At 40.7% G+C, this 21,370-nt stretch overlaps 1 protein-coding gene across 1 annotated transcript in view; it reads right to left on the bottom strand.

Moving 5' to 3' along the window:
* Positions 1–14,668, bottom strand: part of LOC137251112 (uncharacterized) — a 29,190-nt gene extending 14,522 nt beyond the window's left edge. The window contains exon 1 of the mRNA XM_067785175.1: positions 10,748–14,668. Coding sequence (XP_067641276.1) covers positions 10,748–12,489 — 1,742 coding nt within the window. The 5' untranslated portion in view covers positions 12,490–14,668. The remainder of the gene's footprint in view (positions 1–10,747) is intronic.
* Between the last annotated feature and the right edge of the window lie 6,702 nt (positions 14,669–21,370).

Genomic DNA, 21,370 nt, shown 5'->3' with positions numbered 1-21,370 from the left:
GTGAAAGGTCAGCCCAAGCTAGGATAACGGATAGATTTTACAGGTAGGGTGAGCGCAAAAGAGTAACTTCAATCAAGTCACTTCACAGAAGTCTATTTTGACAAATAAGCATGAAGCTTCCTACAATTAAGTACAGCAGTTGGTTTCTCCAGTCATTGATTTTAACGACCCATCGGTTTGAAACGAGAACCTGGTCCTAGTACGTAGTATAATTTATTATGAGCATTGACCTATAGACTCGAAAGCATATACATAATAAGTGATGAGAATGAAGTCTCGGATTTCAGCCCTTCAAAATCAGGAAAAGCCTCTGACTCCGAATTGCAAAGTTTTATTATAATTCTCTATAATGGAACAAGAGATCATTAATTTCAAGATAGGGGCAAAGCTCTTTCACGACAGAGATAGACAAAGTAGCTGATATGATTGAAACATACAAATAAATGTGAGATGACCACGGGGTATATGTCGGTAGAAAAAGAATAAGACTAAATTTGTGCAGACTGAAAGGAGCACACAGTACCATCAAGCATATAACCAGGAACCAAAAGTGACAAACTTCTTAACGCTCATGCTAACCTTGGTAATGGATCAGATATAATACAAAGCTCTTCTCGCTTTAGAGCAATGAAACAACATCGCATCATCTCTGTCTACACAGCATGCGCTTTGAACCACGTCTGAGGTAAAATCAGATAGACAGAGAGATTACCCTGAAAATGAAGAAATATGAGGCAATAGTTGGAGGAATATACAAGCACCGGACAGGTTGCAGACATGCTATAAACTTTATTGTATAAAGAAATCATCTTCTAAAAGAGCAATTTAAAACTTTAGCAGAGATCCGGATCAGCTTTTTGCAAAGTTGTGTCTGTATATTTCGCATGACAAGATGACATATCTGCTGTAAAAGTGGAAAGAACTCATGTTGCTGTTGTTGTAGCGATAAACGCACTCTTTCCCGGATAACTTTTTTCTCAAGTACCCCAAAGGAAGTTCCATATACTCTTCATAGTTTGCTCATAATGGATTGATTTTATGATCGCGAGCGGTATACACCTTAAGACATGAACTGCAATACACCTTGACTCTACTTTCTATGATGCCTCAAGTAGATTTCGAAGAATCTGCTGACTTCGTGCGTGACGTCTTCTATCGCATTGTCTGTAGGGAAGTGATGTAAACTTTTGCATAAGAACCAAACGCTCAAAGTAAGCCAATATTTTCTTGGGCATTGCAGTTATCTACCCTTAGATCGCATGTCCTAAAATGTTTGAAAGTTTTGCCTTCAGGCCCTTTTGAAAGCTTTAGTTTCAATTCTATTTTTATTGGCTCTTAACTGCCGCTTCGAAAGCCCAAAGCGGCCTGTATGCACGGCACAGTCTGCTACACTTCCTTCGTCTCTTACATTCACAGTTTTAATAGAGCTTGGTGAAGAGGGAAACTACTTACCAATGTAGTTTTGCAAGGATCTACTAGAAGCCTGCATTAATTCCTATCGGGAATATATAGAAATAATTCGTGAATGCAAAAACAACAGCTCGAAAACTAAAACAATGGAAGTGTATGTATGTAAACGTGGCTCCAAGAAGTGCTTTAACTAGCAAAGGATTTTTTGGTATACGACAGCTGCAATTAAGTTGGTGGAGTGTTTGCCTACGAAACCAAGGGCCCTGCGTTCGATTATCAAGACTGGGTTTAGGGGAGTTTTATCAAATCATTTTGCTTCTTTTTTTTCAGAGTTCGGTTTACACTCCAAGTTCATTGCTGGTAGCGAAAGCTTCTAATTTGCTAAGGTAGATGTTGTTTTAATAAGCAGAAAGCTTGGCCTAAATCTGAACAGCGTTGGATACTTGGAAAATGATTAAGTTCGTTTGTATGTATGTATGTATATATGTTAGTATGTGCGCACTCATTTGATTTCAAATGCATGCTGATAGCGTGCTAGCGGAAGCGGAAATACAAAACACGAAACAGCTAAATAACGAAACGAAAAGCCATTGGGCTTGCATATACTCCTTGTATAAATGAATGTGCAGATCTTAGTCCTATATTGCTGGTTCGATGTTTGGCACATGTGTATATATCGGTAGTTGAAAAATATGCCAATACACTACCCAGCTAACCAGAGCAGTTAAGTTTGTTCAGGTAAGATTGAATGATAGTTACCCCGGTAGTTGATTATATTTGCTGCTTACTTCAAGCGCATGGCAGAAACTCCCTCCGTCGAACCACCTTTTCAACTTCAACCTATATATGAACCAGTGCAAACAAGTCTCTCTCCCCAGTCATCTCTAGGTAGTATGACTGAGGTGAAGTTGTCACAAGTACAGTTGTTGGTACATAATAGTCTGTAATGTCCGGTTGAAATTGACACCAATAATGGAAAGCCCGAAGTAAGAAACCACATATCACATATTACGAAGCCAGGAGGTATATGTTATTCTAAGAGCGCCGCTAATATCAACCAGCGCTGCTCGTTGTACGATCGTAAGCAATGCTCGTCGTGTTCAGCGTGTTCCATCCTACCAGCACCCTAAAGGGCTGTGTACTCTTGACCACAATATCGTAAAACTAGTGAACAACCCTAGGTTAGAGCTCCCAACTCCTGTTCCTCTTCATAAGTAAACGGCCTTGCTAGCCCTTTTCTCCACATTGGGTCTGCAGCAAGTACAAGCGGAACTGCCTCCAAAGAAAGAGTCCTCAAGCCGAGGAATAAACATTTACCTCCTCATAAAAAAATAGCTCCGTTTTGGCGAGGTTGACAGTCAGTCTCATACTTAGTCCACCTAGTCACCATATTGAGATAGCCCAAAAAGCATTGCGCAGTGTGTCCACAAATCAATTGCTTCCCAGAATTACTTGATCATCTGCGTATGATCACTGCGTCCGAACAAACTTCAGGACATACTTCAGTTACTGGGAGTCATCACTTCTATGAGTCCACAAATTCTTCAATACAGCTTGAGAGCAGCACGAAAAGAGGCTATTCTCCGAAAATTATGAAGTTCGTTTAAAAATAGTCATAAAATATCATATCCTCCAGGTTTCACTAAAAAAGAGCCACAGAGCGCGACGTAAGCATTTGAGAGACTCGGAGTTGTCATTTCTATGAGCTAAAACCGCAACAGACTTAAGAGATTTGATTGGAAAAGATGCAAAGAAGTATCCGAAAGTTCTCAAAAATTCACTTAAGATGTGTCATAAAATGCGGTATTTTTATGAAATTTGGAGCTATTACCTCATCACCCGCATATTTGAGGGTTACATAGTCCTATATGAGTTCGAAAATACTTGACAAGGCTTTGGGCTCTAAATGGCTCCAATATGACACCGAAAATCTTTCAAAAGTTAATGAAAACGAGTCGACATACTTATGGAATACGGAGTCGTCACTTCTATGCGTCCGCGCATATTTTAGAAAAGGACCAAAACTGGCTTCAATATGACCCCGAAAATTCTCCAAGAACTCATTGAAAAGGAGGCTTACACTAAAGAGTTTCGGAGTCGCTTTAAAGGGAACAAGAGTCACTTCAACACTACTTTGAAAATCCCTCGAACTGTATTAAACAAAAGTTATAAAATGCGATATATTTAAGAATCTGAAAACAAAGGGTTACAATAAAATACTGAAAATCTTCCCAAATTCATTTATAAACAACTACAAGACTCGGCGGCCACCGTGGTGTGATGGTAGCGTGCTCCGCCTACCACACCGTATGCCCTGGGTTCATACCCCGGGCAAAGTAACATCAAATTTTTAGAAATAAGGTTTTTCAATTAGAAGAAAATTTTACTAAGCGGGGTCGCCCCTCGGCAGTGTTTGGCAAGCGCTCCGGATGTATTTCTGCCATGAAAAGCTCTCAGTGAAAACTCATCTGCCTTGCAGATACCGTTCGGAGTCGGCATAAAACATGTAGGTCCCGTCCGGCCGATTTGTAGGGAAATTCAAGAAGAGCACGACGCAAATTGGAAGAGAAGCGCCTTCGCGCCTTACATTTATTATTTACAAGACTCGGCATATTCCAATATAGTTTCAGAGTAGATTCAAAAAGGATTCAACTTAACTCCGAAAATTTTCTAAATTTTCAAAATACTCCAGTAAAGCTTTATAAAACGGTCAAAAAATTCAGCAATATGACTCTGAAAATACTCTGTATTTTAAGAAATCATAAAACGTGACATACCTATAGGACTCCGAATCGTTTCGAACTCATGTTTATGAGATTTGGGGTAATTTCAGATTCATGTTCATAACTTGTTACAGTAGCACACACGTAAGTAGTTCACTAATGAAAGATTGAGCGTATCTTTATACTCAGCGTGCTTTACACACAGAGTATATTAACTTTGGTAACATAACGGTTGGTTGTACAGGTGTAAACGAATCGAGTTAGATATAGACTTCCATATATCAAAATCATCAGTATCGAAAAAAAATGTTTAGGCCATGTCCCTTCGTTCCTTTTTTCTGTCCGTTAACACGGCATTCCATTTCCCTCCTTTTGGTTTGGTAGGTAACCAGAATGCATACACTCGCATTCATACTTACGTAAATGGTACTTGGCAAGACTTGCCATAGTCTTTATATTGCGTGCTTGCATGGGTCTACAGGGCGTATGCGCTTGTTAAGGCAACTATGGAAGCAAGCAGTCACAGGCGCACAGACATAAACACACACACAGCCACAGATGCATAGGTAAAATGCATGTATAAGTAAGTGCATTCATATACTTGCGTGCTCATATGCATTACCTACTTCGATAAACGCACACACATGCACTTGCACAAGTGCACGCACTTCTGACTGTGCTCCTGTGCACATATTTACGAGCCTGCGATTGCTGATTTTTGGCCATAATGCAAAAAAGGAAAAATTGTTAAATAAAAAAAAAAAAAAACAAAATGAAAGTTGGTTTGAAAATTCAAATGTAGCTGCACACGCGAATGCAATATGCCCACACCTCTCTTGTGCTGGGTTTTATTGCACTGCACTGCAGGCTTGTCCAAGCAAAACAACGTCAAATGAAAAAAGGAAAAACAAAGGAGGAAAATCCTCCAAGTCACACACACACACACATACACACACACACACACGTGAAATCAACGAAATGCGTACAGTTGTGTTTGTGTGTGCTATTGCACGAGCAAATGCAGCAGCGTCAATGATAGCAACAAGCCTGCGTAACTAACTGTAAACTGCAACTCGTGCAACCAACATCGTTAGGCATCTGAAGTGGCGCAACTCTTAACCTCTGCCTTGTCTCCTCCAACCCGACACATTTGCCATAGTCGCGACCTGCGTTGCCTTTTGCGTTTATGACAGCGCACTTAACAATTCTTGAAGCATATTTTTTACGACTGCCTTGACTTGGATTGCGATGCGTTCTGTGTTCTTGTTTTCGGTCGTTGGAAATCGCTTTGGAACTGCTGTTGATGGAAATTTTTGTACCACGACGCGTAGCAGTTGATGGGCATTTGCATTGTTTTGCTCTCAGTATGTACAAATTACATTGTTAATTGTTGCAAGCTACTCGTGAAAGAAGTGAATCCCCCAAAGGTCTGGATATTAATTTCGAGAATTAACGTTAGGATGGGCGTGGTTGTAGATGTGTCGCGGCTGAGTTCGAGCTTATCTTCAGGCTTATGAAGGATTGGTAAATATTGTTAAGCAAGAAAAGTGCTTGAAGACTTCATTAGTTTGAAACTACCATAAAAAGGTTTCCCCCGCAGAAGGTCATTAAAGAGCAAACAGGACGGACGCAAGCAGATGCACCTGTCGTTAGAACGTTTCGAAATATAACACTACATCCTTAATTCTTAGAAGGAATACATCTTTGTTCTGAGATCCCCTCTCTACAAGTGACAGAAGATATGTTTTATCTAGCATAACAGTCCTGAAATAATAGGTAGTGCAGATAGTCCGTTTGTTGGACAAAAGATAAAGAAAAAAAATAATTAGGCGAAACTTAAAGTGAGTATATATAAGGGCCAGGCATATGGTAAATAAACGCACTTTTTTCTATTAGCAAAATCGAGGACCATCGTGAATACCAGGTCAGCACGATAAGAAACCTTCGGCATTTGCCATGGGTGAGTTCCAGCTGAATTAGTACGCAGGCATCGATTCAGTTTGGCAACGCCACATGCAAATCAAGAAGAATCAAACAAGGAGCACCACGTCCAGAGTTTTGTTACATTTCTACATCTCGACGCTCCCTTTCACCACCAGTAGGAGTGAAAATTGTTTCCTAGCTGACTCCACGTTAATGGTAACAGGTCCCAACCCTACTAACTATGAGATATGCTTTAAAATAAACAACTATTTCCCCAAGTTTCTCCAGATTTTTCGCCTAGCACAACTTATTTAAGAGGTGGACGAAGCAAATGTCCATATTATTGGAGATCCACGCTGGCATTACACTACATACTGTCCAGTACCCATAACTACTGAGTGTGATAATGACCTATATTTCCATGAGCATATAGCCGGAAATCCTCAAGTCGCTCGCTTGTAACACTTAGGTCAAAGACGATAAAAGTCATTGGCCAGTCGTTTGTGTGCTACGCGTCACCGATATGGTCACCGAGCTTAAAAGAAACAAACAATGAGGCAGGGATGCTCCCCATAAAGGAGAGAAAAGAAATGCTGAACAAATAGTTGCTGTTAAATTTCCAGAGATTTAGCCGTGCTAACAGAAAACCGGTTTGTGCGGGTCCGCCTTCTTGGGATTTAAAGGAACATATTCGTAAGCACTACGAAAAAGTTTGGCACACAAAAGTTTAGCCGTTTGCACCAAAAGAGCCACATTCACTCTCAGTTGGCAAGGGGTTATGTCGATAAATAGCCGACGAAAATCGTCGTCAGAGTTTAATATGTGATACTCGCATTAGAGGAAAGCAGAATTTTCCCGAAGTAGACGCGCGTTACTGTACCGATATATATACTTATATAACGATAACAATGACAATTTGTGAGTGATCGCATCTATTGGATGGGGCGAAGCTACAGGAAGAAGAAAAAGATAGACAGGCATAAACACTCAAACAACTCATACTTGATCCTTACAAACGTATGGAAAGTATACAACAAGTACTCAGTTGTCTCAGCTTCCATCAAGAAAGAAGGGTAGGTGTTGTTGTATCCTGATTTCAGTCATGTCTTTGTTATGTGAAGTGACGTGTCAGCACTCCCACAACTTGTCTGCAGTCACGTCTGCCACACACTCCCAGCTGTAGCCTCTCGTTGTTTTCCAATCTCCACTTTGTTAAAGTTTATGACAACGGTTGCCATGCTTGTTTGGAACCCACACTGTAGTTGTTGTTGTTGCGCTAAGGACACTCTCCGAAAGCCTTTGGGAGTGTTATATTGATGGTCCTTTGCCGGATGCAGATCCGGTATGTTCCGGTAACAAGCACCATAAAAGTACTAGTCCGACCATCTCGGGAACGATTTGGTATGACCACATGAAACCTTCTAGGCCGTTCCGCCATCTCGTCCCTAGATCCATCAGGTATTCGGGGTCGAAAGAGCCTCGGGTAAGTGAAGTTGACAATTGGGTTTCAGAAGCTATATATTGGGCTGCCAACCCATTGAGAGGGTTGCGCTACACAACCCCTTGAATCAATTTGGTATTTTAGTCGCCTCTTACGACAGGCAGATCTACCGCGGGTATATTTGAAGCCCCCTGACCCGCTGGGGCAAGACCCTGTAGTATTGACCAGCCGTCTCCGTGAAGCTGCCGTGTGATCCCGAACTCAAAATGTAATAAGCCAATTTTGTATAACAATCCGTTTGGAAAAAGGTAGACTACTAACCAACGCCTTTAGTACAGCTAGGCTGACATGCCACAGCATCTGTATAGACTTGAGCGTATATATATTGAATTCATTAAGGCCCATCAAAAGTTATACCTTGAATTTGTGATTCTCAGATTCACATTTCCAATTATGGGGGAAATGAAAAATGTCTCCACTAGCGTAATATATGCCCTTAACAAAAAAGACACCGTATTTTGTACTTAATATTTCTTGTGGCGCCAATATAGCAGAACCGTGTGAAATAATTTACGGCGTTTGCACTTATTCTGTCTGACAGAGTCCCTACGCTCTGTACATAAGGCTGTGAAATAAGCACGAATTAGATTTTGTTAGAATCGAGTCCCGGACTGCGGACTGAAGGATGGTGTGGATGATGGAATGGTTGGATTTACTTTGGTCTAATTAAATTGGTTTCCGTTGCTAGCTTCTATCGACCTTTTTAGCATTTACAGCCTCTTTACAAAGCCAAAAGCTTCATGAAACGCAAACCTAGTGACACTAACACAGCTGATAGCACGCTAGACTACTACAATTTGACTTGCATAGCATCCACGGACAAGAGAAATTCCTCTTCTATTTCCAGTATAAGAAACAACATAGTTAGCAAGTGCTGAATATAACGCTAAAGTCAAGGAAAGCTCCTCCTGCCTAGGCGTTTGTCGCCTATATGTATGCATATTCACGGCCTGACCCAAAATCAGTCCCTGAGTTTACGGCTAGGTCTATTCCGCGGTAACTAACTCCCATTTGGCGCCCACTTTCCGATGTAAAGTAATGCAGTTCAAGAGAATTTTGGGATGACAAGGCATAATTAGACAATGTCGAGCACGAAATTATAAATATGTATACATTGCCGGCCACCTGTTGCCCAAGAGAAGATTACCTAATGGGGTTAAAAACAAATAACTCCCTGTAACTTTTTCTTAAACGCTGTTGTTGTTGTTCTTGTTGTAGCGATAAGGAACCTCCCCGAATGCCTTAGATAGTGTTATCGATGCTGATGGTCCTTTGCCGGATGCAGATCTGGTACGTTCCGGTACCAAGCCCGACCATATCAGGAACGATTTGGTATGACCACAAGCGACCTTCTAGGCTATACCGCCCTCGGGGTCGCCAGAGCCTCGGCTGTTAATGATACAGGATTCACCACGGATAGGTGAGTTTGAAAATTGGGTTGGAGAAACTACATATTGCGCTGGCAACCTCTTGAACTTATTTGGTATTTTAGTCGCCTCTTCCGACAGGCATACCTACATCGGGTATATTCTAACCCTCTAACCCACAAACAAATGGACAACGGGGATCGACGATATTTAACTAGGATTATGGAGAACTGTATCTGTTCCCAGATGCCCCCAAGGTCAGCCTAATTAAATCAACTGAGGAGCCCAGCTGTTGTTGACATAAAAAGATTGCAACACTTGCCTTCGCTCTGGGAGGGATCTATATGATGATCCTAATCTGTGTGACTAACTTTCGTCGAGTTGTGGCAAGCTTTGTATTCCTTTCCAAACAAGGAGATTCTATTTCAGGTTTAAAAATGCAAACAAATGGTTATTCGAATACTTTACTTTAAGTTTTGAAAGGTTGAGTAGGTGATGTGCCCTTTAATAATCTGCCTCCGTCGGCTTGAGTAAAAACATCTTGCCGAAAATTTACAAACTACGCGAAAATTAAAAAGAAACCCGCAGATGAGCTGTAGTGACGGAAGCTTATATTTCTTTGAAATATTTTCATTGCCTAGCAACTCCGTCCCACTCTATCAACCTCTTTATTAGCATATGATATAGAGTTTTTCATTTTGGTCGTGCGACCACGTGCTCGACAAAATGGGCTCAGCGTGTACAGTAGCGCCACCTACTGTGGTAAGAAAATCTTTACTTTGTGAGGCGGTCCGGTTTCGGGAAGGCTCTGTTGAAATACAGCCGAATTTAACACTTGTCTGCAAATCATCCAATAGGCAAGGTCCGCATAACACCTTGGATTGAACGGGTTGGCAGTTCTTGGTCGTAGTCCCTCCGCTATGAGACCGAAAAGGGTAGCTGTAAGCTCCTAAACCACTCAGCCACGCGGCTGGGTAATATGGAGTTCGGGGAAGCCCTCACACCAATGAAAAGTTGCCTACCCTAATTAACGTTATCAAAGGTCACATTTTCTGAGGTAACGAAGTCAGTTGGTTGCTTCGCCATGCTATGCGGCATTATATTTTTTTCTCTGCTCGGGAGTCATTTGTGACGTACTTCCCTTAGCTCCTCAAATGGTCCTTCGATTTTGGCTTCATCATCAGAAAAGGAAGTCCTTATCAGAGGCTTACTGCTAATTTTAATTGAAAGTTGTTATTACATTTCCCAGGCAGATGCCAAACCTCAATGAGCCAGAGTATGCCACAGTAGCCTCAACCCAGACCACCTCTCTTTTAGCCGTGTCACACGGATTGTTTACCTGGATTGCTCAGGTTGTCCAGAGTGCACCAACAAGGACGTAGTCTGAAGGCCTTCGCAATTGTAACGCATAAAACGAAATGCTTAACAGCAGTTCTCTCTAGGGTAACTCTTTAAAATTTGAGTCAACTCCCAGGCAAAGAAGTCGGCCGAGCAATTCGTATTTGTCATCCCCACCTACCCTTGGGGAATCCTGTTTATTTCGCAGTCACGGCTTTGATGACCAAGTTCCCCATCGAGAGACTGTGTTGGATGACCTAGAGGGTTTAATGTGGTCGTATAATTTATAAATTGTTCCCTAGATGGTCGGGATAGTACCTTAATAGGCTATTCTCCAGAATGCACCGGATAAATCTCCGGCAGAGTAACATAAGCATCGATAAAACTCTCCAAAATCTTCTGGGAGTCTTCTTATCGCTACAAGAAGAAGGTCAAGGGTTACTGGTAGTAGCCTTGTTCATATTTGTAAATTGTCCAATACTCACTTTGCCAAACGTTCCGTGTCGTTGTCAGCCAAATTCAATAAGTATGTTACAAACTCCACATCATTCTTGAATTGCAAGCGCGTTCGTGTGTGCTCCCACTTTTCAGCATTCTTGGTTCCAATGTAAATATTTTTACTATAATTTTGATGACTATACTTTTTACGTTCATTATGACACGATCCGCCGGCAGCGCTGCCTGCTTCACTTGGCGCACCACCACCACACATGCTCATACTCTCTCCACCTAGCGCGCTCAGTACACCGGCGGCACCACTGGCGCTTAAGCCAATGCTACCACCACCCATTGTATTTGTATCACCGGCAGTAGCACCACCACATATGCTGCCATTGCCGTCAGTAATGCCACCACCAACAGCACCCATACTATTCGCATCACCAGCGCCACCACCAACGCCTAGCGCCGTAGCAGATGAACTATTATTACTTAAACTAGCGCTACTGCTGCGCGCTAACTCAGCACAACTGTTGGCACTATTTGTGGCTGCTAAAGCGCTGTCTAAAATTGCATTTACATTTCCAGCGCCACCTGCACATTGACTGTTTGTTTCTATTGTGGTGTTAGTTGTATTCATAACGCCACATATGCTACCAACAGCGCCACCATTTTTACTGGTGATATTTGCATTATTTGAATTTGTGGCATTAGCAGTCATTAGCAGCGCATCTGCATTACCGTTAATATTAGTACTGTGGTAGTGGTTATCACTGTTGTTGTTGTTGTTGTTGAAGCTTGTATTGGTTGCTGCGCGTTGACTATCGTCCACACCCATACCATCAAGCGCGCGCATACCATGACATAGCATACCATCACTGCTGGCATTACTATTATCATTGTTGTTTTTGTAGCTGTCATTATGCATACTATTCGTGTGACAGTGATTGCTATTGTTGTTTGCATGTTTGTGATCGACGGCACTGCTGCTGATATTTGCATTATTGGTACCGTTGGTATTGCACACGTTGGTTACCGCATCAGCATTCGCCAACGCGGCAGCAGGCCCGTTTGTTGTAGGCGCTTCGGTAAAATTGAAGTTATCATTTGCAGTATTGCTGTTAACACATGCTGGCTCTGCGCTTGCATTTACAGCGGTATTTTGATCGTTCTCCTTTTCTTCTTCTTCGTAATCCTCGTCATCATCCTCATCTTCTTCTTGCTTCATATTATTTGTGTGCGGCGTTTGTGTAACGCGCTGCTGCTCTGCAACTTCAGTTATAGCCTTATCATCTGCTACTGCTTCTTCTTCTTCGTCATCTTCATATTCATCTTCATCATCTTCGTCCTCATCATCTTCATCGTCATCCTCCTCCTCAACATCGCTGTCATCTTCTTCTTCGCCATCTTGCTCCATACCACCATTGTGCAGCCTACGCGCCTCAAACTTACTCGTGCTATCGTTACTGAGCGCTTCACTTGCATTGATTTTGTTTTTGTTGTTGTGCTTGGTGTTTACTAATTTGTTGCTATTATTTAGTCTTTTATTGGCTGCTGTGTTACTAATACTGCTGTTGCTGGTGTTATTATTGTGATTAGTATTGTCGATGCTGCCGCCGCCGCCGCTCGTGGCCAGTGCTGCTGTGCCGCTTCGACTGCTGCTCTCTGTATTGGTATTTTGTAAACTCGCGCGACTGAGGTAGGATGGTGGACGCGCTTGTATATCGGAGTTATCAGAGCTATCATTAAAATCGTATGCACTAAAATCGGCAGCGTTCGATTTTGTCATTTGGTTGGCAGCGGCAACAGCATTGGCAGCTGGGCGATGCGCGCTGCGCAGCGTCGCTGCATGTGTGACAAGCGCTGCTTTCGCTGGAGGTTTTGTTGCTTTTGGCAACGCTTTTCGTTTAGTGCGCGTCACTTTGGCGTCTGTTATAAAGCGGGTTTCATAAAAAAAAATGTGTCTTAGAGTAATTTTATTTTACGGCCAGCGCGCACTGCGTCGTTTAAGCAATGCGGTGGTTGATTGCGATTTCGGTGTAATCAGTTTCACTTAAATCACTTATTTTGGTATTAAAACAAGATACGACCACCTTGTTTCAATGCATACCCATCAAGACTCACTGCGCTTATACCGTGCGCTTTACTACGCTTACCAATTACACAAAGCGCTTTGTGGCGCTCTGCTTAATGTTTCATTTCTTGTAACACACTTGGGAGCTTAATTTTCCTCATCTCTTTTTAATTATATTTTTATGCTTCTCTGCGGTTTCTACTAGCCACTATTATTATCACAACCTTCACCACCTTTCATATACCTCCACGAAACGCTCTACCTTTCGAACTTTCGTACCGTTATTTCTTTGCTTCTTAAATTTTTCACATTTTTTCTTTTCACTTCATCTCTCACTTTTAATTCTTTCTTATTCATTTGTTAATTTTTCTTCCTTCTATTTTTAACGCATTTATTTCTCATTTGCTTTCACTTATTTTTCTGCACCACAAACAACAACATTAATTCGCATACCCATACGCTTCGCTAGCACATCCTTCCTACACACGTGCGCGCATGTAATACCGTAACGCCGCGCTCTTATACACTTCATCAAATCCCCCTGTTGGCGGGGGTGGAAGTTTTCATCTCACTTGCAACCAAGTACGAAGAGGAAAAAAGAAAGTTTTCACTGCTGCTCTTTCGCTAGCTTAGATTCTTCAGCTCCTTCCCTTGCTGTATCTACTTAATCCTTCCTTTTCTGCATTTCCTTCACATTTTTTGTCTATGATTATGAATCAGTTTCGCATTACTTTGTATTATTTTGACCATTTGTTTTGCGTTTTGTTTATACGTATCTACACCCGCGTTAATTCGATCTGCGCCTTACGACGCGCCAGCAGTGACGCTTGCCGTGTCGCTTGTTTTGTTTTTTCTTTATTCTAGAGGTATTCAGAGTCCTTTCGTTATTGTGTGCGCTGTGCTTCTGTGGTGGTTCTCGCTGCCTTTCTAACTCTGATTGCGTATCTATTTATGCCTCGAACTTTGGTAATGTCTATGATTGTGACTTGTATCTGCCTATGTACCGCAGCTTCTGCACTGATGTATGTGTTTGTCAATGTTTCATGCACTCCCTAATAGTTGGCGCACGGGTGCTGAAGGTATTGCGAGTGTTCCTTTGGTTTCTTACAGCTGCTGGTTGTCAGCAGCGCCACCTTTTGCCTCTTTCTTGCAGTGTATATGTATGTGTGTGCGTGTCTGCGGGACACGGCTCGGCCACCTTGTACCTTAACTTCCGTTTTCGGAATTTTTTTCTTTTGCACTTAATTCGGAATTTATATTTTTTCTCTTCTTATTTATTTCAATAATTTATTTTATAAAAATTATTTGCTCTAAGCACCGTTATTTCACTATGCAGCCGCCGCGTCTTTTTTCATATTTAACAACGCCCATAAATTCGCGCAGCAGTCGCAAGTATTCCTAATACCAACACCGCTGTTCTTGGTTGGCGTTGTTCTTCTTTTAACACTTCTTCGAAACTTTATTTGAATATTAATTTTTCCACTTTTTATAATAAACTTAAAAAAAATTTTGTCTACTTTCTTTTGAATGCAAGAAAAAATTTTCGCTTCACTGCTTTTCTGTCTCAGCGCCTCCCTTGCGCCTGCTGTTGGCAGGCTATATAGATCCTTTGTTCGCGAAATCACTCGTCGTTGTCCTCGTTGTAGACATTCTGGTCATCACGAATTATTTGCACCGTTTAAATTATGCACACAATATCGCTATAAATTCCTTTTTTGTATACCTTCTTAAATTTTATTTTTATCTTTTATTACAAAAAAGTTGTATACACTTAAATTTTTTTCCAAATTTTTTTCTCTACCATAATAAATCAGCTCAATATTTAAGTCGTCTTCACTTTTCAACTGTGTGTTTTGTATGGCTGTGAAATTTTTTCTTTCGGTATTTCGTGTCATTCGCCGTTTTGTAGTCGTCGGAATGAAATTCAATTTTTTTCGTGTTATTTATGTTGCCTGAAAGTTGCTGTGCTGTCAGTACGAAAGTTTATGCGCCTCCTTGTATGCCTCTCCGCCCAGCTGACGCATACGTTGACGACGAGTACGCTGCATGCTCTCGCGCGCTGCTTTCATACAAGCACCCCGCGTTACTTGATTTCCTACTAGCTGCTTGCTACTGACCACCCGCCGCGTTGCGCTATATGCTGCATGTGTACCAGCGTACTTTGTACTTCCTACCGCGCTGTTATCCTGTACGCCGTAATCACCCACAATTGTTTGCCTATAGCGCGCGCACGTCTCAACTGCCGCTTCTATCACATAATTAAATGAATATTCGAAATGCGCGTTATTGCTGTTAGTGGGGTGGAGACTATGACTGTTGTGGCGCTATACTTATTGTCGTTCACCGCCGCTCATACTTTACACCTATCAATTTGTTTACTGCGCGCCGATGCCTCTTTTGGCATTTATACACTCTCAAATTGTATACAATATATATCCTTTGTGTTCATTTTTGCTCTCGCCCATAATTTTCCCATGTGTTAGTCATAAATCGAAATTTTCTTTATGTGCTCGAGCATTTGTTAGCATCGCCTACAATTTATCCCCTTTGCCACGCGTCACCACCTTCTGGCGTGTTCACTCAGCTGTAAAAGCACCATCAGCACATCCCACTGGCCGTGTAAATTTTGTATATGCAAGTGTAAGGAATAGAGTGCGCGCTGCATATGTGTGGTGAGCGCCTCCTCTTTTACAGGATGCTTTACGATTTGTTGTGCTTTGCTGTTTGTTGTGTGTTTGTATTCGCATTTAAATCGTGATGTTACTACTACTGCTGCCGCTGCTTGTTCTGCTTGTGTGGGTGTATGCGAGTATTCCTTCGCTACCGTTATGCGCTGTTTTCGTTGGATGGGTCGTTGGGTGGGTCGTTGGTTGAGTTGTTGTTAAGCTTTTTTTGCATTCTCTACTTTTCACTTATTCTTTCTCTTTTACATTGTCGCTTTTGCATTGATTTTCGTATGACTTTAGGTACATGTCAATGCCTTGTGGTTTCCCACTTCGTATATGACTCAAATTGTTAGTTGACTTTTATTAGCGTAATCAGACTAAGTTCACAATAGAATTTGTATTGCTTGACAGCTGTAGTCCTTTTTAAACTGTTGCTCTTTTACAATTTGCAGAAAATCTATTACTAAATAAATTTTGTAAATAAATGCTTCCTCAACTGCATCTGAGAGACCGTATTTGAAATTTCATCAACACAATGTATGAGCGAATTTGAGCCAAGCGAATAATTACCAACTGGGGCTAGCATTATATGCGCTACTGGCGCCATTGCGTTGACTCTATCTGTTGAAAGATGTCCCCCACTGTTGGAGCCATTGAGCTGGAATTTGGCCAGTTGATGCTTTGTCTGGTGTAATCAATGCTTTTGAGAAAAAAATGGGCTACGGATCGATCAAAACTTCCGGGCGCTTGAGAGAAAGTCACATCTCAAAAGCTCGACCTTTTGATGGGAAAGCTGACCCTGTTCCTTTCGTTCATGTACTCGTAGACAAGGACTGCTATCGGAGGGGTAGACATTTGCAAAAGAATGTTGCAGAAACGCACACTCCTTGTCAGATTTGTGGCGGGATATATACTTTGTAGACAAAGTCTTTCCTTCAACCTCGTGAACTATTGTTACGCGGTCACCACCTTATTGTGATGCTTTTAAATATTCCATTCATTTACGCACAAAGATGCACGGGGCGTGCTTGATACTTTAACGTTAGAGTGGACAAAGAAAATGTCGATAGCTCCAAAGCTAGAAATTTGAGCTTTATGATGGAACGTCGCCGGTGCCCGAAACATTATATATTAACAGACACAAACATAAATAGATAGAGAGAAATTCGCTACAAGTGTTGTACATATGCGCAAAAATCTAATATCGACTTGGATGACTATCTCATTGCAGTCAAGATTCACCTCATCACCTCTGCGCGACAAAAAATGCAAAGTAAAAGGAACGTTCTATTTCGAACACCAGTAAATGTACCAACAAACCAATGCGGGATTTTGGAAATCAGATTTTCACGTCTGAACAGAATATATGGTTGTTGTAGGTGTTGTGAAGATAAGGACACTTCCCGAATGTTTAGGGCAGTATTTTCGTTGTTGATAGTCTTTTGCCGGATATAGATCAGATACGTGCCAGTAATAAGCACCATTAAGGTACTAGGCGGACCATCTCAGAAATAATCCATTTTCGATACATTCATGATATGGAGTAAGAAACCTGAGGATATACTTAAATGTATAAAAAGTTTCCACATCAGTAAGCTGTAGGAGGTTGCTCCCAATTGATTTTACTTAGGGTCGCACTGCAACACGGCATATTCTAATAGCTGTCTCTAGTATCTCAGAACCGCATCAATCGATTTGAAATTTGATGCATATATAGTGCATTACACTCTAAGACTTTCTAGTAAAGTGCCACTTCCGATAATGCTGAGCATGCGAGGCATACTGACAAGGTTACCACCTGCTGAAGATTTTGTAAGAGATTATATCAAATATGTCAAAATGGGTATCAAATCATATTTACGTTGCGCCGCGTCACGTCTTATTTCAATAAAAATACTTTTCAGTAGGGTTGCCTCCAAATCGGATTATACATATATATGCTACTATCTCTAAAATGTTTTTATCTATCTGAATAACATTCTGTATGCAGGTAAAGGCAATTATTATATGAGCTCTCCTACTTAGATGTTGCTACTTATGATATTTTTTTTAAGGTTGCCACGCATTCGAGATTTGGTAAACTATTTAGTGAGATATGTTCCAATGGGTATCGACACACAGATATTTCGTGGGTTGCTTTAGTAGAGGAATTTTTAAGAAGAGCTGTGGCATAGAATTGCCACCTTACATTTTTATATATGTATTTTTGAGTATCTGCTGCTAATTCGGTAACGGTTTGGACCGTTTCAAAGCTCACTTACGTGGATGTTGCTACTTAGGCTGCCATTACAAGGTTGCAACGTACTCAAAATTATTAAATAATGTATTTTATGTCGTCCTTCTATTATTTTAAAGATCATTGTCATCTTGATTGATTATTTAAATTTTTTGTTTTTGTTTGTATATAAGCTGCTATCGCGCAAATGCCTCAACCAATTTTGCAGAATTTTTTTTATGTAAGTACGGTGCACTTGATTTTCAGATTTTATAACTTAGGTGCTGCCACTCAGTATGTTTTTAAAAGGCTGTCAGGCATTTGAAATTAAAATAATTTACTAACTAATAACTAAGAGTATTTCACAAGGTTTTTCAAAAAAATTTATTTATGAGGAGTTGCCACCTACCTTTTTATATTTATTATTTAATGTATCCGATACTAGTTAGAAAGCAGCACAACTTATTTGCATAGAATTTTGTATAGAGTGAATACGCTTCTAGCTATAAGCTCTTTAGCTAAGGTGTAGCTACCATGATGCTTTTACAAGGTTGCCAACTGTTTGAATTCCTTGAGAACATCAAATGAAATATGCTACTGAGGGTATAAAGCACAAAGGTATTTCACAATTTTTCAGCGAAATATTTTTGAGTAGACTATTGCAACCTTTTTTTTTTAGTTACGACCGCCGACATCCTTCCTGAAAATGAATCGGTAGGTTTACCAATGGCCTCATTTAAGTTCCGTGTGAGCACGAACACTATAGGTAGGGCGAATATGCTCTGGTCGGCGCTTCCTACATGTGAGACACCAAAGTTGGTGTGGCCATCCTATGATAAAGGTCGCACTAACACTCTCTTGACTCTGAATAAATCAGGACTTTCGAACCTGATAAGGGTTCTTACCGGTCACTGTTTGATAGGTACTGACGCCGCTAGGATGGGCGTCGTATCGCACGACTATTGCCGTAGCTGCAGCTGTATTGAGGAGGAGGAAAACGAGCGGCACCTGCCGTGCCACTGTCCGGCACTGGGCAAAAGGAGGTTGGCCGCTTTCGGTCAACCATTTTTAACTGATCTCGCAGAGGTCTCCAGGCTCGAAGCAATCTTCTTGACCCGGTCCTTTTAACCTAACCTATTGCAACCTGGACGTGATGACATTTTTATAACATTGTGTGTCGTGAAACTGTAGCATTTCTGAGACAAAGGTAAGTCACGACGAAGCAACTCTCGTCTTCTTTTCTAAATACTGAATTTCTTGACGAGAATCCGAGGAGAATATTGCCCGGAAACTACTGAAAGAACTCATTTCAACTTCCTAAAACTAATAAATTCTTTTTTCCCTAGTGTGGTGGTATCTACCATCACTCGCCCAACTTCAAGCTGAACCGATAGGTGTCGCATTAGCACATCTGTTGCTACAAACATACCTAAAAGTACAGTACAACTTATTCAGCGCTCAATAAAGAGCGCCTAAAAGTCACAGAGTGAAATTGGCCAATTTGCGGCAATGGCAGTGCAAGTGCACACACACACACACACACACAAATAAAAAAATCCTAGGGTGACAAAATAGTCGCATGTAAAATTCGATAACCAAATAGCAGAAGTTCATGCGAAGCTCATTTGTGACTGACACAACGAGTGGGGTGTACTGAAACAAAAGAAAAAGAAAAAAATTCAAAAGAACAAAGAAGTTTTGTTGACCAAAAGAAGTGAAAAACAAAACCGCATATGACTGCGCAATAAAGTTTATTGAATACTTTAAATATATGTGAGTAGTACGTCAGTGAGTCAATCAGTCTGTTCGCTAACTTCAGCCCTTAATTTGCAATCAAAGTGTAGGCTTACGAGGGTGAGAGATAAACAACCCTCAGACAGTGAATGCAATAAAAAAAGGGGGAAAAGCAAAAAAAATCAGTTATTATTTTTATTGTTGTTGTGCAAGTGTTGACATTGGATATGGAATATTGAACGGAAATATGCCAGAATACAAGAAATACATTTTTATTCAGTTTTGTTTGCGCTGCGTGGCAAGTGCTGACTAATAGAACGCGTGCGTCCCCCTACTGTCGGATGTTCGTAGTTAAATTAAATTTTAAAAGTGTTTATAATAAAAAAGTGTGTGCTTATGTGATTTAATAGTACAGCGTTTTTTTTTTCGTCTAATTGATCCATATGTGATTTTTGCAATACAATAAATCCAACTTCTATTGAACTTTGCTGACCCTGAAGTGTTTGTGCTGGCATATCGTCTTAAAGCGCGTTTGTGCGTGTGTGTGTATTGATGTAAGGTCGCGTGCTGCTCAAATTATAATATATTATTCTAATTGCTTATCCATATTGTACAATCAATTTATAATTAGTTCTCACAGCATTCCTTTATAATTTTTCCCCTTTTTTGCTTTGCAGTCATTTTCGTTAGTTAGTCATGGCTTGAAAAGAAAAAAAAATCGAGGTAGTAGCGCAACATGTCATTTTCATAAATGTCAATGGTAGAATTGGAAAGCTTTTCCTATTATGCTCGATCAGGGTTGCCACATGGTTCCTAAATATATATTTTGTATAATACAGGACATATACTTTCTTCAATACAAACCAAAAAGAAAACTTTTCCCTCAAATACTCGCAGAATCATGATATTTTCTTCCGACATCGTTCAAGATTCGGAGGCGTATATCTGAATAGACATAATGAGAGACTTAACGTGCGTGATTTTGATTCGACTCGGGTAGGATAAGAAATTTTTTCCCAAAGAAATTTTCTTTTGAAAACTCCAAGGACTAAGCTATTTTCCCTCGCTATTTTCTCTCGTTTTATGGCCATTTATTATCTTCATGTCGGGATGCCGGTCTCACTTCGTGATAGCCTTGCGATGAAACGTTTATTACAAAGTGAGGGGGGCATCGGCTTCGTCATCACTCTCGCTACTTAGGTATAAAGAGAACTGTTACTTCTCACGGTGTGCCTGAAGCAAGTTTAATTGAAGGGTCAAAGCACAACCGATTTTCTCGTGGATTCTTATTTTATGGACCAAATTAAGTCAGAATCCAAAATTTAAGCTTTTTCTACCGAGCTGTTTTTGAGGAAATTCGATTTACATTTTGAAAATAGCAAAAAAATCAGTACTAACTTTTTTGATCTTTTTTGATTTGTGGTCCGATTTGGCTCATATTTGGAACACATAATACATACAAGAATAGAAATCGACTTATGAAAAAAATCGCCGCTAGGTGGCGCAAGGATCGACATATTCAGAAAAATCGTATCGAAAATTTTGAATATCTGGATCTTTGCGCCACCTAGCGGCAATTTTTTCGCAGGCCGTTTTCTATTCATGTATGTATAATGTGTTCCAAATAGGAGCCAAATCGGACCACAAATACGATTTTTGTGAATATCTCGACCCATGCGCCACCTAGCGGATTTTTTTTTTGCATAGGTCGATTTCTATTCTTGTATGTATTATGTGCTCCAAATATGAGCCAAATCGGACCACAAATCAAAAAAGATCAAAAAAGTTAGTACTGATTTTTTTGCTATTTTCAAAATGTAAATCGAATTTCCTCAAAAACAGCTCGGTAGAAAAAGATTAAATTTTGGATTCTGACTTAATTTGGTCCATAAAATAAGAATCTACGAGAAAATCGGTTGTGCTTTGACCCTTAAATTAAACTTGCTTCAGGCACACCGTGTTCTATAGCTTACATAAGTGT

Source organism: Eurosta solidaginis, chromosome 4 (assembly GCF_040869045.1).
Source record: "Eurosta solidaginis isolate ZX-2024a chromosome 4, ASM4086904v1, whole genome shotgun sequence".
NCBI classification, from domain to species: Eukaryota; Metazoa; Arthropoda; class Insecta; order Diptera; family Tephritidae; genus Eurosta; species Eurosta solidaginis.
This window is presented reverse-complemented; position numbering and strand designations above follow the sequence as displayed.